Here is a 14,239-nt window from a genome sequence, read left to right as displayed (position 1 = left end):
AAATTTCCACTATGCATGGTATTTTGCTTTTATTTTGTATTGTTCCTGTGAGTTGCTTTGGAATTTTTTTAATACATTGGGCACCAGTTATGTACAAGTTTTTGATGTATCCCCCTTTAAGGTGCTCCTTAAAAGGTCCTGTTTAGAACAGTTTTATGTTTAGTTACCTTGCTTAATATCGTTTTTTGTGGCTTTGTGTTTGATTACTTTCTTGTGAAGGGCCTAGGAATATTTTACTCTGTAAAAGGTGCTATATAAATTTGAGTTGTTACTAATTTTAACAAAGGAAACCTTTTATCTCAATCACGTCTACCTAATAGAAATTTCAGTTACATGCCAATGTGGTTGACTCTAATTGTCCTTCTGACGTGGTCCAGAAAAATGTTCAGTTGTATCCAGATTATTACGAAGAAGAAGCCCACCACACTGATGGGCACTAAGTTGACATCCCAAGAATGGTATTAAAACTTCTCCTTTGTAAGGCACTGTTGGCCTGCAGCAAACAATAATCATTTTAGCTTTGGAAAGGTGCAGAGAGATTTACCAGGATGTTACCTGGATTATGATATGAGGTATAACGAGAGGCTAGGAAAACTTGGGTTATTTTCTCTGGTGCGGTGGAGACTGAGGGGAGACTTGATAGAAGTCTATAAAATTATGAGATGCGTAGTTAGGGTTGACTGTCAGAATCTTTTTCCAAGAGTTGTAATGTCTAAAACTAGGGGGCATGCATTTAAGGTAAGGGGAGAAAGCTCAACGGAGACGTGAGGTGCAGGTTTTTTACACAGAGTGGTAGGAGTCTGGAATGCATTGCTATGGGTGGTGGTGGCAGACTTTTAGATAAGCACATGAATATGCAAGGAATAGAGGGATATGGATCAAGGGCAGGCGGAAGGGATTAGTTTAATTTGGCGTCATGTTTGGCACAACATTGTGGGCGAAAGGGTGCATTCCTGTGCTGTACTTTCAATGTTCTAATAATGAAAGATTTCACTTTCCAACAGTCACTATACTCTCAAACTCCAGCACTGACTCCATCTCGTCAAGTGATGGATTAGTTTATTGCCTTAATGCTTTGAAACGCTGTCCATCTAAACCTGATTCCACTTCAAAGAGCCAGACTGTCGCCATTTCACGCTGATCCATGAAATTGAAACATGTTTCAAGGTTTGAATACTTTGGAAAATGACACCAATAATCACTTGAGATCGCAAGTTACTGATGCTTAGAAAATGTGTGAAGTCAGCCCAATTATTGGTGATGAGATATACAATCTGAAGGCTCACTCAGCAGAAATTCATAGGTTTTGTCAGTGGCGGGATAGAATATCCCTGGCAGATTGCCCATTTGTGAGCCATTCATCCACTCTCATTTGTGAGTAAGGCTCACATTAAATCAAAGAACAAAGAGCAAGAACAGGTGCGGTTGCATTTGCAGATGATAGGCCTTTCTTTCTGGTGGCGAGTAAGCAAGTCACGTGCCTACTTTAACCAGAACTCTCAGCACAAGCCTGTAACATGTAGAAACAAGGCTGACAAAGGCACCTGGATCACTGGCCAGAATTACAATCTCAGCCTTTGTTCATAGTAAAAGTTGTTAATAGTAAAAGTGTCCTGATCTTTGTTCTTTTCGGCTGGTGGGTGAGACAAGGACTGGGGGACATGGCCTCAAGATTAGGGGAAAGTAGGTTTAGCACAGAAGCGAGGAGGAACTGCTTTTCCTGGAGTGTAGTGAATCTATGGAATTCTCTGCCCAAGGAAGCAGTCGAGGCAGCTTCATTAAGTATACTCACGGCACAGTTGGATGGGTTTTTGCATAGTAGGGGAATTAAGGGTTATGTGGATAATGCAGGTGGGAGGACCTGAGACATTGGATGGATCAGCCATGATCTTAATAAATGGTGGAGCAAATTCGATTGGCCAAATGGCCTTCTCTTGCTTCTTTTACAATGAAGCTATAAATCTATCCTTCTTGTTGCTGCCATATTTTTCTTGCGACGTAAGGTATTTTGGGTCTGCCCTTCCCTTGGAGACCTGGGTTCGGGATGGAGGGGCTGTTTGACTGTGGCTGAGCTTCCTCAGCAGCCCCTTCGAAACCCACAACCTCTAACACCCCGAGGACAGGGTCAGTGTACTACAATTCTCCATCAAGTTGCACATCATCCTGACTTGGAACAAGATCACCTGTCTTTCACTCCTGGAACTTCCATCAAAATAGCAAAGATTGCTGTGGCTGAAGAAGGTATTTCACTCCTTCCTTCCTAAAGGCAGTTAGGGACAGGCAATTGCCAAACCAACGACATCCACGCCCAGTGAAAGAACAAAACAAAAATGTTACATTAATTTATCACTTGGTCATTGTGGACCAATTAGATTTAAGTAAAATAGGATGTGCCGAAAATCTAAAATTAAATCAGAAGTGCTTGAGATACTTAGGTTAGCATCTGTGGAGAGAAAGAGTCACAGTTTCAAGTTGATGAGCTTTAATTAGAACTGGAAAAGGGCAGAAATATAAACTTTTCAGCTATGGAAGTTGGGGTAAGGGACAGCGACTGAAATGAAAGGACCCATCCTACATTGGCCGGGTGTTAGGAAACAGAGTAATGGTCACTGGATATTTTTCAGGATGGAGAACATTTGTAGTGGAGTTCCCTAGGGTCAATTTTGGTACCCTTGCTTTTTTTGATGCATATTAATGATCTGGAATTTGGTGTAATAGGATGCAAATTTAGCATTTTCAAATGATACAAAATCTGGAAGTATTGTGAACTGTGAGAAGGACGGTGTAGAATTTCAAAAGAACACAAATGGTTTAGTGGAATGAGTGGAAATGTGGCAAATGAAATTCAGTGCAGAGAAGTGTGAAGTATTGCAGTTTGGCAGGAAGGACTTGGAGAGACACTAAGGGAACAATTCTGAAAGAGGTGCAGGAACAGAGGACCGGAGTATATATGTGGTTAAGTCATTGAAAGTGGCAGGACCGATTGAGAGAATGGTTAACAAAGCATACAGGCTCCTAGTCTTTATTCATAGGAGCACAGAATGCAAGTCAAGAAAATTAAATTAAACTTGTACATAATGCTGGTTTGGCTTCAGCTGGAATATTGTATCAAGTTCTTTAGGAAGGACGTGAAGACATTAGAGAGGGTGCCAAACATATTTGTGAAAATGGCTTTAGGATTGAGAAACTTCAGTTATGTGGATAGATTGGAGAAGTTGGGAATGTTCTCCTTAGAGAAGACATGGTTGAGAGGATATTGCGAACACCTCAGTTAAGTCATGAGTGGTCTGGACGTAGCAGATGGTTTCCATTGATGGGAAAATTGAGAATGAGAGAGCACTGATTTAGGTTAATTCGCAAAGTGACATGAGGAGAAACTTTTTTCACACAAGGAATGGTCAAGATCTAGAATGTGTTGCCTGATAGAATGATGACAGCAGCTTCAAATATGGCATTCAAGAAGCAATAGGATTATTAGCTGGAATTTGAGAGAAGGTTTTGGCAGTGGTGCTATGTGCAGGGCTTATTTGAAGAGTTGTTGCAGACACAATAGGTTGAATGGTTTCCTTCTGTGTTATAACCATTCAGTGATAGAATAGATGACAGGAGAGACTAAATAAGAAAAGGTTTCATTGTACAAAAGTTTGGGACAGTTTTATTCAATAAAAAACAAAAATTGTTTCCAGAATGAGCTGTGAATAGTTGCATAGCAGCAATTTGAATGCAAAACAAAGGGATTAAATAAAGGAGACCAAAGTAGCAAAATAAGTGTAGAACAAGTTAGAAGCAAGGGTTATGGTTGAAAATTGAACTCAGTGTTGAATCTAGAAGGCTGTAGGATGCTGAGCTGAAAGAAACTGCTGTTAATTTAGCTTGTTTAGTGGTTCTTTGGTACATTGTAGAAGGCTGAGTACAGAAAGATCAGAGTAAGGGCAAGCTGGAGAATTAGAAGCAACTGGATGTTCAGGGTCATGTTTGTGGACTGAACGAGTGTGTTCCACAAAGCAGTCATAGAGTCAAACAGCATGGGCGCCGACCCTTCGGTTCAACTGGTCCATGCCAAACGGCATGTTCCCAAACTAAATTAGTCCCACTTGCTTGCATTTGGCCCATATACATCCAAACTTTTTCTATTCATGTACTTATCCAAATGTTATCTAAATGTTGTACCCGCATTCAACACTTCCTCTGGCAGTTAATTCAACACACAAACCCCTCATGTCCTTTCTAAACTTTCTCCTCTCACCGTAAAAATATGCCGTCTAGTTTTGAACTCCCCCACTCGAGGGGAAAGACCCTTGCTATTAATGTTATCTATGCCCCTCATGATTTTATAAACCTCTACAAGGTCATCTCCTCAACCTCCTTCACTCCAGTGAAAAAAAGTCACAGCCTATCCAGCCTACTTTTATTACTCAAACCCTCCATTCCTGGCAACGTTCTGTTAAATCTTTTCTGAACCCTCTCCAATTTAATAATACCCTTCCTCTGGCAGGGTGACCAGAACTGCGCACAGTACTCCAGGAGAGGCCTCGCCAACATCCTGTATAACCTCAACATGACACTCCAACTCCTATACTCAAAGGTCTGAGCAATCAAGTCACTCAGTCTCAGTAGCAGAGGCAACATTGTGAACACCAAAAGCATAAATAAAATTGGAAGTAATACAAATAAATCACTTTTTCACACGGAAGGAGTTTAAATGGACAGTCAGATTCTGGTATTGATTTTCATGAATAGTTTCTTTGGATTTTGCACCAACATTATAACTTTTACCATGTATTTAATCATTGCCATCTGGATAACCTGATTTTTAATCATTATAAATAGTCAGATGTACACATTTTCACATTTGAACTCTCTTCACATTAGATCAAACATTTTGTATCTTTGAAAATCTTACAGCACCAACAGAGGTCAATGTCTGCAAATGATTCTGAGGTAAAAGGCAAGACTTCATCGGGCAAGGAGAGACCATTAGGAGCACAAGGATCAAGCAATCTGCAATTGTCTATGGAGGAGGTGAGAGGTTGCAGTAGAGATGAGGAATTAGATACAATTTCTGTGGATTTATGCTGGTCACAACAGAACAGTAACTACTGGGAGGGAAATTAACTTAAGTGCCTTTGTTTATTTAAGTCGTCAAACTCTGGCTTTTGAATGAGATGGTTGTGCCCCAAACCTGGACATAATCCAGACTGTCGCTCCAATATAGTACTAAGCAGTAAATTGTGACACAAGTCTTTTGCAGAAGGCATTAAAACAAGTCCAAATGTGAATGTTTAGGTGGACATATATCCCAAAGCACTATTCAAAGAAAAGCAGGATCATTCTCCAGGTATAAAGTGGAAAGTGTTGGAGAAACCCGACAGGTCTGGCAGCATCTATGGAAATAGAAGCAGAGTTAATGCTTTGAATCAAAATGATTGGAAATCTTGCTGTGTGCTATTGAATGCTACATTTATAACAGGAAGAGTCAAAAAACAGATGAGGTTTCCAATTCAGATAATTAGTGTTAACACAGTTATATGTGTTTGAAATGAGAGATGGGATTAAAAGATGTGTGAGGGTGAGTAAATGAGATGAAAGGATTTGCAAGACCCTCTCAAACTCACCTTCCCACTCTATTCTTCAGTCTCATCTCCCAGTAACACACTGTCTCCTGAACCCACTCTTATTGTCTGCTTCATTACCTTTTCCTTGTAATTTACTCCACAGTTTGACTCCCATCTATTTAGTTCTAGATACATACTATGTTCTTGCCCCTTGAGCCTGAGCTGCCTTTCAGTCATTTAGGCTTGGCTTACCATTGAATGGGATCACAATCACATTTGATCAGAATTTAAATTCCAATTGCAAACTTTGCTTTAACACCATTCAACACCATTGCGCAAAAAAACCCACCTGCATTCTTCCTCCCACATTTTTGCCCCGTGATCCCTGGGTTTTGAGACCTTACTGTCATTGCCTTGCAGGATCGGCATTGATAATCCCCATTGGTACCTTGAAACCATAACTCAGGCTTACTCTAAATCTCCTAAAAAAACAGCTCTTTAGTGGATTAAAGGAAATGTGGGGCTGATGATTTCTCTCCAGCTTTTGTCACTCCTGATGCATTGTTGTCCTTGCAGATAAAAGTTGTGCGGCGTACAATGGAAGAGAATGAAAGAAAAGGAGGATTTATACGGATATTTCCCACTGCTAATACCTGGGAACTTTATGGGTGAGCCAAGAAAAGCAATTCCAATGTATTGTAGAAAGGGAATGCGGATATATGAAAAAATTCTGTTTTAATGTCTTTCCATAAGCCCTGATCCACCTATTTGTTAAACAGAGGTCCAAGATGAGGTATGCATTCTCTATTATCAGCATGTGTCCAAGTTTTATTGTTCATTTATGATCCTTAAACATGTGGCTAGTGTGATCATTGGTCGTGGAGTTATAGAGTCAAAGAGTCCTACTGGCCCTTTTGCCCAAACTGGTCCATGCTGATCAAAATGTCTGTCCATGCTATGTCCATTTCCCTGCACTAGGCTCAGACCGTTCCTATCCATGTATTTGTCCAATAGCCTTTTGGATGTTGTCAATGTATCCGCCTCACCCAATTCCGCTGGCAGCTCATTACATATGTGTATCACTCTCTGTGTAAGAAAGGTTGCCCCTCAGGTTCCCTTTTGTTCTTTTCCCTTTAAACTGATGCCCTCTAGTCCTCGATTCCCCAACCCTGGGAAAAAGACTGAGCGCATACACCCTGTCCATGCTTGTCATGATCTTATACACCTCTATAAGGTTTCCTCCTCAGTCACCTACACTCTAAAGAAAAAGTCCTAGCTTGACCACCCTCTCCCTATAATTCAGACTGTTGAGTCCAAACAAAATCTTTGTAAATTTCTTCTGCATGCTTTCCAGTTTAATAACATCCTTCCTATAACAAGGTGACCAAAACTGAACACAATACTCTCAAGTGCAGCCTCACCAACACCCTATATAACTGTAGCATAACTTCCCAACTTCTGTACTCAATGCCCTGACTGATGAAGGTCAGTGTGCCAAAAGCCTTCTTCACTGTCCTGTCTACTCATGACTCTACCTTTAGAGAACTGTGCACCTAAACTGCAAGATCCCTCTGTTCCACTACATTCTTCAGGCCCTATCATTCAACATGAAATTCCTACCTTAATTTGACTTTCCAAAATGCAAGACATCACACTTATCTATATTAAACTCCATTTGCCATTTCTTGGCCCACTTCCCCAGCTGATCAACGTCATGCTGCAATTTCTGATAACCTTCTGTCCACAATGCTGTCTATTTTAGTGTCATCAGCAAACTTACTCATCATGCCTTGTACATTCTCATCCAAATCATTGATATAGATAACAAACAGTAATGGGCCCAGCACCGACCCCTTAACTTTCCAAGACTCCCTTGATTAGGGACACTCCTACTAGATTGGAAGACAGTGAAGGTAACTCCTTTACTCAAAAATGGGGGGAGGTAGAAAGCATAAACTTGCAGGCCAGTTAGTTTAACATCTGTCATAGGAAAATGTTAGAAGCTATTATTGAAGAGGTTCTGGCAGGGCACACAAATAAATGAAGGTAATAAGAGCCAAAATGATTTTGTGAAAAGGAAATCATGTTTTACCAATCTACTGGAGTCATTCCTCCATTTTAACAAGAAGAATAAAAAACAAGCATCTTGTATCAATGGTGAGAAACTGCTGAGCTGTGTGGTGCTAGCATGGAGGTACACCAAGTAATTGGAAAGCTAATAGATAATGATAATTTTTCACCAGGAGTATTAGATTCAAAAGCGGCTACACAGGACACTGATGAGACCACATCTAGAGTATTGTGCAGGGGAGGATGTAAATATTTTGAAGCAGTTCAGAGAAGATAATCAGATTAGTATCTGGACTGGTTGTTGTGGGATGGGTTTGTGTTACGAGGAAAGGCTTGAACACATTAGAATATTTGTTGGAGTTCAGGAGAAAGCAGTGACTATTTTAAAACAGAAAAAATCCTAAGAGATTTTGACAGGATGAAAGTAAAGATGATATTTCATCTTTTGGGAGAAACTAGAACGAGGGATTACTGTGTGAAAATCAGGGGTTGCCCATTTAAAACAGAGGTGAGATAATTCTTTTTTCTGTCAGAGGGCTGTAGGTCTTTGGAACTCTCTTCCTCAAAAGATGGTGAAGGCAGAGTCTTGAATATTTTTAAGGCAGAGATAGATCTATTCTTGTTTAGCAAAGGGTTGAAATGCTCCCAGCAATAGGCAGGAATGTAGATTTGAGGTTACAATCCTGCTACAATCATGCCATGCCCCAATTGAATGGCAGAGCAGGCTTGAGGACCAGAATGGCCAACTCTTGCTTATGTTTCGTATGTTTGTCTTCTTCATTTACTGAAATGGCTCAGTCTGTCAGCATTAGTATTGTTGCCCAAGTTTTTAAGCTGGGATAACCATACATGCTACTCCTTCATGAATCCTGGCAGGAGAATTGTCATGAGCTTACAGCTGTATGAAGTAGCTTGGATAATGTACTTCATTCACCCATTTGCCAACTCTTGTGCCATCTGCCTGTGGCTGCAGTCCATTTTTTAAAGCCGTCTGAAGAGGCTGTGTAAACCACTCACAGTCTGAATGGTCACAATAGGGAAAGACCAAAATCTAATTCCTTAACATTGAGAAGAAATGCTGGTCTTACCAGCATCTTCCATATAGAACATTACAGCGCAGTACAGGCCCTTCGGCCCTCGATGTTGCGCCGACCTGTCATACCATTCTGAAGCCCATCTAACCTACACTATTCCATGTACGTCCATATGCTTGTCCAATGACGACTTAAATGCACTTAAAGTTGGCGAATCTACTACCGTTGCAGGCAAAGCATTCCATACCCTTACTACTCTCTGAGTAAAGAAACTACCTCTGACATCTGTCCTATATCTATCACCCCTCAATTTAAAGCTATGCCCCCTCGTGCTCGAGTCACCATACTTGGAAAAAGGCTCTCCCTGTCCACCCGATCTAACCCTCCGATTATCTTATATGTCTCTATTAAGTCACCTCTCAACATTCTTCTCTCTAACGAAAACAGCCTCAAGTCCCTCAGCCTTTCCTCGTAAGACCTTCCCTCCATACCAGGCAACATCCTCGTAAATCTCCTCTGCACCCTTTCCACAGCTTCCACATCCTTCTTATAATGCGGTGACCAGAACTGTACACAATACTCCAAGTGCAGCCGCACTAGAGTTTTGTACAGCTGTAGCATAACCTCATCGTTCCGGAACTCAATCCCTCTATGAATAAAATCTAAAACACTGTATGCCTTCTTAACAACCCTGTCAACCTGGGTGGCAACTTTCAAGGATCTGTGTACCTTGACAGATCTCTCTGTTCATCTACACTACCTAGAATCTTACCATTAGCCCAGTACTCTGCATTCTGGTTACTCCGACCAAAGTGAATCACCTCACACTTGTCCGCATTAAACTCCATTTGCCACCTCTCAGCCCAGCTCTGCAGCTTATCTACGTCTCTCTGTAACCTACAACATCGTTCGTCAAATATGAACAGCAGTGGACCCAACACCGACCATTGAGGTACACCACTAGTAACTGGATTCCAGTATGAACATTTCCCATCAGACACCACCCTCTGTCTTCTTTCAGCAAGCCAATTACTGATCCAAACTGCTATATCCTCCACAATCCCATTCCTCCGCATTTTGTACAATAGCCTACTGTGGGGAACCTTATCGAACGCCTTGCTGAAATCCATATACACCACATCAACCACTTTACCCTCATCTACCCGTTTGGTCACCTTCTCAAAGAACTCAATAAGGTTTGTGAGGCATGACCTACCCTTCACAAAACCGTGCTGACTATCCCTAATCAAATTATTCTTTTCTAGATGATTATAAATCCTATCTCTTATAAACATTTCCATCACTTTACCAACAACTGAAGTAAGGCTCACTGGTCTATAATTACCAGGGTTGTCTCTACTCCCCTTCTTGAACAGGGGAACCACATTTGCTATCCTCCAGTCTTCTGGCACTATTCCTGTAGACAATGACGATTTAAAGATCAATGCCAAAGGTGGGAATGAAATTAGTAAGAGCCTTATAAGTACTTAGAAATAGAGACACATTTTTAAACGATTCCATGCCAGGCCTATGATGAATTGATAATAGAGGTTTATGAATCTGCAATGAATAATTCCAATTATTATTTACTGCCTTCCTAAAACTGTTTTTCATTCACCAGGCAATTTCTAGAGCATAAAACCACGCTGAACTATGTGCTGGCCACACGTCTTTTTGCAGGCAGGTAAGGGCACTGCTGTGAGGAGTACAGCGACAAGTTACTCACATTCTGCTCCATTTGTACTTTCAATCTCATTGAGGTAACAGGTCACCCTCCTCTCCTGAAGGGGCTGACTCTCACTGGGGTACGGGGTCTCCCTCCCTCTCCTGAAGGGGCTGACTCTCACTGGGGTACGGGGTCTCCCTCCCTCTCCTGAAGGTGCTGACTCTCACTGGGGTACGGGGTCTCCCTCCCTCTCCTGAATGGGCTGACCCTCACTGGGGTACGGGGTCCTCCTCCTTCTCCCGAAGGGGCTGACTCTCAGTGGGGTAATGGGTCCCTCTCCTCTCCTGAAGGGGCTGACTCTCACTGAGGTAACAGGTCACCCTCCTCTCCTAAAGAAGCTGACTCTCACTGGGGTACAGGGTCTCCCTCCTCTTCTGAAGGGGCTGACTCTCACTGGGGTACGGGGTCTCCCTCCCTCTCCTGAAGGGGCTGACTCTCACTGGGGTACGGGGTCTCCCTCCCGCTCCTGAAGGGGCTGACTCTCACTGGGGTATGGGGTCTCCCTCCCTCTCCTGAAGGGGCTGACTCCCACTGGGGTACGGGGTCTCCCTCCCTCTCCTGAAGGGGCTGACTCTCACTGGGGTACGGGGTCTCCCTCCCTCTCCTGAAGGGGCTGACTCTCAGTGAGAAGAAATGATTTTTGAAGATATGAAAGCTGAGCATCATCTAACAGGCATCACTGAGGAAAAGGAATACCAGCAGACATTTCCCTCGCCCAGAGGCACTGTTATTTATCAAATTGTCTAGTGAATGCATTACCGGTCCAGATTTTGATTGGCCCTATAGCTCTGTGATTATGCATACAGTATCATGTTCATTAAACAGACCATTAGGGAAGGCATTTACCAGGGAATAGGTTGGGAGGGGAATGACAAGCAAATGGTATGGAAAGGCATCGTGGTGTTTGTCATCCTCTAGTGCGTGCCAATTTGCCAGTAGCAGGAAAGGAATCCCATTTGGATGAATTAAATGACAAATGAAGGATGTCTCATTGCCTTTGTGGGCATCCTTCCAGCTGGTGAGAGGCCTGCCAGGCCTGCTTAGGGAAATTGCAATACAAATTAGATTAGATTAGATTACTTTACAGTGTGAAAACAGGCCCTTTGGCCCAACAAGTGCACACCGACCCGCCCAAGCGCAAACCACCCATATCCCTACATTTACCCCTTACCTAACACTACGGACAATTTGGCATGGCCAATTCACCTGACCTGCACATCTTTGGACTGTGGGAGGAAACTGGAGCACCCGGAGGAAACCCACGCAGACACGGGGTGAACGTGCAAACTCCACACAGTCAGTCGCCTGAGGCGGGAATTGAACCTGGGTCTCTGGCGCTGTGAGGCAGCAGTGCTAACCACTGTGCCACCTTGGGCTTCTGTGTTACAGGCAGAGGTACCACCTTTATGAGGTACTCTTTGTCCTGGAGAGGCACCTCCCCAGTGGCAATAGACACAGCAGACATCTGTGCTGCCTTCTCTTTGGGGCCAACAATGCCTCATGGCTGCGGGTATGTGCAGCCACTTTGATGTTCTGTATATGGCCATTGGAGTGGCGACGTGGATCATGGTTCAGGAAGCTGCAGCCACATACAGACCTCGTAGGTCTGTACAGAAGAATAAAAATTAGAGGGAATGCTGCTTAGGGTCTCTTTGCCCTTCCTGAGACTACACTAATTGGCTCCCAGCTCCCCACTTACCCTACTCCATAGAACACAGAACATTACAGCGCAGTACAGGCCCTTCAGCCCTCGATGTTGCACCGACCTGTCATACCAATCTGAAGCCCATCTAACCTACATTATTCCATGTACGTCCATATGCTTGTCCAATGACGACTTAAATGTACTTAAAGTTGGCTAGGGCATGTTCCTGTTCCAAATGCAACTCCAGCAGTGGTACCTGTAGCGTAAGGCTGGCAGCACTTTATTGCAGTCTGCAAAATGCAGCCTTGGTCCTGTTGTGCAGTAAAGCAGTGTAACACCCTGTCTTCAGCTCTTATGATGAAACTCCTGTAGCTTAGGTGAAATTCAGCCAACCGTGTTAGTTTTCTTGGCTAAGCATTTTGAGCTGTTACCTCAGTAGTTCTGTGACATGATTTCTATTTTTATTTCCCTTTTCAGGAAGAAGAAACTTGCTACCTCGTTAAAACTTCGGTAAGGAATTGGCTTAGTGCCTTGAAATGTGGCAAAGTCTCTTGAGTAAATAGCAAAAGCTCTTGTTACTGAAAAATACACCTTTTGATGAAGCTTTTTATCTTGCACTCATTAGAACAATTCATAAGAAATACCATTTCAAGGGAAAAATCAACATTTATTCTCCATGAAAGGGGTTGGCAAGTGAACTCTGAATAGTAGAGGCTTTGCCATGATTAAACCAGGCAAGGTGACTCTTGATTGGTCAGGGCAATTCCCAGAGAAATGAACCAGCAAATGTCTGTCATCTATTTAATTAGCTTGCCTTTGCAAAACATGCAACGCAGCATCCAACATTAGATCTGATTCTGCAATTGAACAACATTTGCGAGGTAACGAAATTGCTGGCGAACTCAGCAGGCCTGGCAGCATCTGTGAAAAGAACTTAGAGTTAACGTTTCAAGCCCAGTGACTCTTCATCAGAACTGTTAGCAGCTAGGAAAAAGTGGCATTTATGTTGTAGCTAAAGTTGGGGAGGAGGGGAAGAGATGAGGTGAGTGAAGAGTTGGAGATGGAGCCAAGAGAGAGAAAGAGAGAGAGAGATATAAAAGGGGTAGTAAACAAGGAGACAAAGGATAGCAGGTCAGGAAAGGAGAAAAGCTTAATGTGATAATAAGAGCTAAGAGTAGGATAGAATAGGTGAGCAGTACTGAAAACAAAAACAGAAATCACTGGAAAGGCTCAGCAGATCTGGCAGCATCTGCGGAGAGAAATCAGAGCCAATGCGTTGTGTTCAGTGAATCTTCCTCAGACCTGAATGCAACCCATAGGAGTAGGTGAGAATGTGCTAAAGGCAACCCATGTCATATCAGGACTGGGTATGGGTGGGTAAAATAAAACATGCAAAGATGAAATCAGGCTCTAAAGTTATTGAACTTGATGTTGTGACGTAGAGGCTGTAGGGTCATCAAGTAGAAAATTCGATGTTGTTCTTCGAGTTTACACTGAGGCTTACTGAATACTACCTGTGACAGAAATGTTAGAGACAAAAAAACTGCAGATATTGGAATCCAAGATAGACAAGCAGGAGGCTGGAAGAACACAACAAGCCAGGCAGCATCAGAAGGTGGAGAAGCCAACGTTTCGGGAGTAACCTTAAGTCCTGAAGAAGGGTTACCCCCGAAACATTGACTTCTCCACCTTCTGATGCTGCCTGGCTTGTTGTGTTCTTCCAGCCTCCTGTTTGTCTACCTGTGACAGAAATGTTGGTATGGAAACATGGTGGTGTGTTGAAGTGTCAGGCAATTGCAAGCTCAGGTCGTTTTTGTGGGCAGAGTGTAGATCTTCTGCAAAGCAGTCACCCAGTGTGCATTTCAGTTTCCAGTGTAGAGGAGACCACATTGTGAGCAGCAAATGCAGTAGACCAGATTGAGTGAAGTACAGGTAGACAATAGACAATAGGTGCAGGAGTAGGCCATTCTGCCCTTCGAGCCTGCATCACCATTCATTATGATCATGGCTGATCATCCTCAATCAGTATCCTGTTCCTGCCTTATCTCCATAACCCTTGATTCCACTATCCTTGAGAGCTCTACCAACTCTTTCTTAAACTAATCCAGAGACTGGGCCTCCACTGCCCTCTGGGGCAGAGCATTCCACACAGCCACCACTCTCTGGGTGAAGAAGTTTCTCCTCATCTCTGTCCTAAATGGTCTACCCC

The 14,239-nt window shown here is 42.9% G+C and overlaps 1 protein-coding gene across 1 annotated transcript in view; it reads left to right on the top strand.

The window, feature by feature from the left end:
* Nucleotides 1-14,239, top strand: part of ttll5 (tubulin tyrosine ligase-like family, member 5) — a 320,598-nt gene that overhangs the window by 174,822 nt on the left and 131,537 nt on the right. Inside the window, exons 16-19 of the mRNA XM_043700221.1 lie at nucleotides 4,906-5,022; nucleotides 6,132-6,223; nucleotides 10,281-10,343; nucleotides 12,508-12,540. Of these exons, the coding sequence (XP_043556156.1) occupies nucleotides 4,906-5,022; nucleotides 6,132-6,223; nucleotides 10,281-10,343; nucleotides 12,508-12,540 (305 nt within the window). The remainder of the gene's footprint in view (nucleotides 1-4,905; nucleotides 5,023-6,131; nucleotides 6,224-10,280; nucleotides 10,344-12,507; nucleotides 12,541-14,239) is intronic.

This window comes from Chiloscyllium plagiosum, chromosome 12, assembly GCF_004010195.1.
Source record: "Chiloscyllium plagiosum isolate BGI_BamShark_2017 chromosome 12, ASM401019v2, whole genome shotgun sequence".
Taxonomy (NCBI): Eukaryota; Metazoa; Chordata; class Chondrichthyes; order Orectolobiformes; family Hemiscylliidae; genus Chiloscyllium; species Chiloscyllium plagiosum.
Note: the sequence above shows the minus strand (reverse complement) of the source record. Positions and strands in the feature narration are given on the sequence as shown.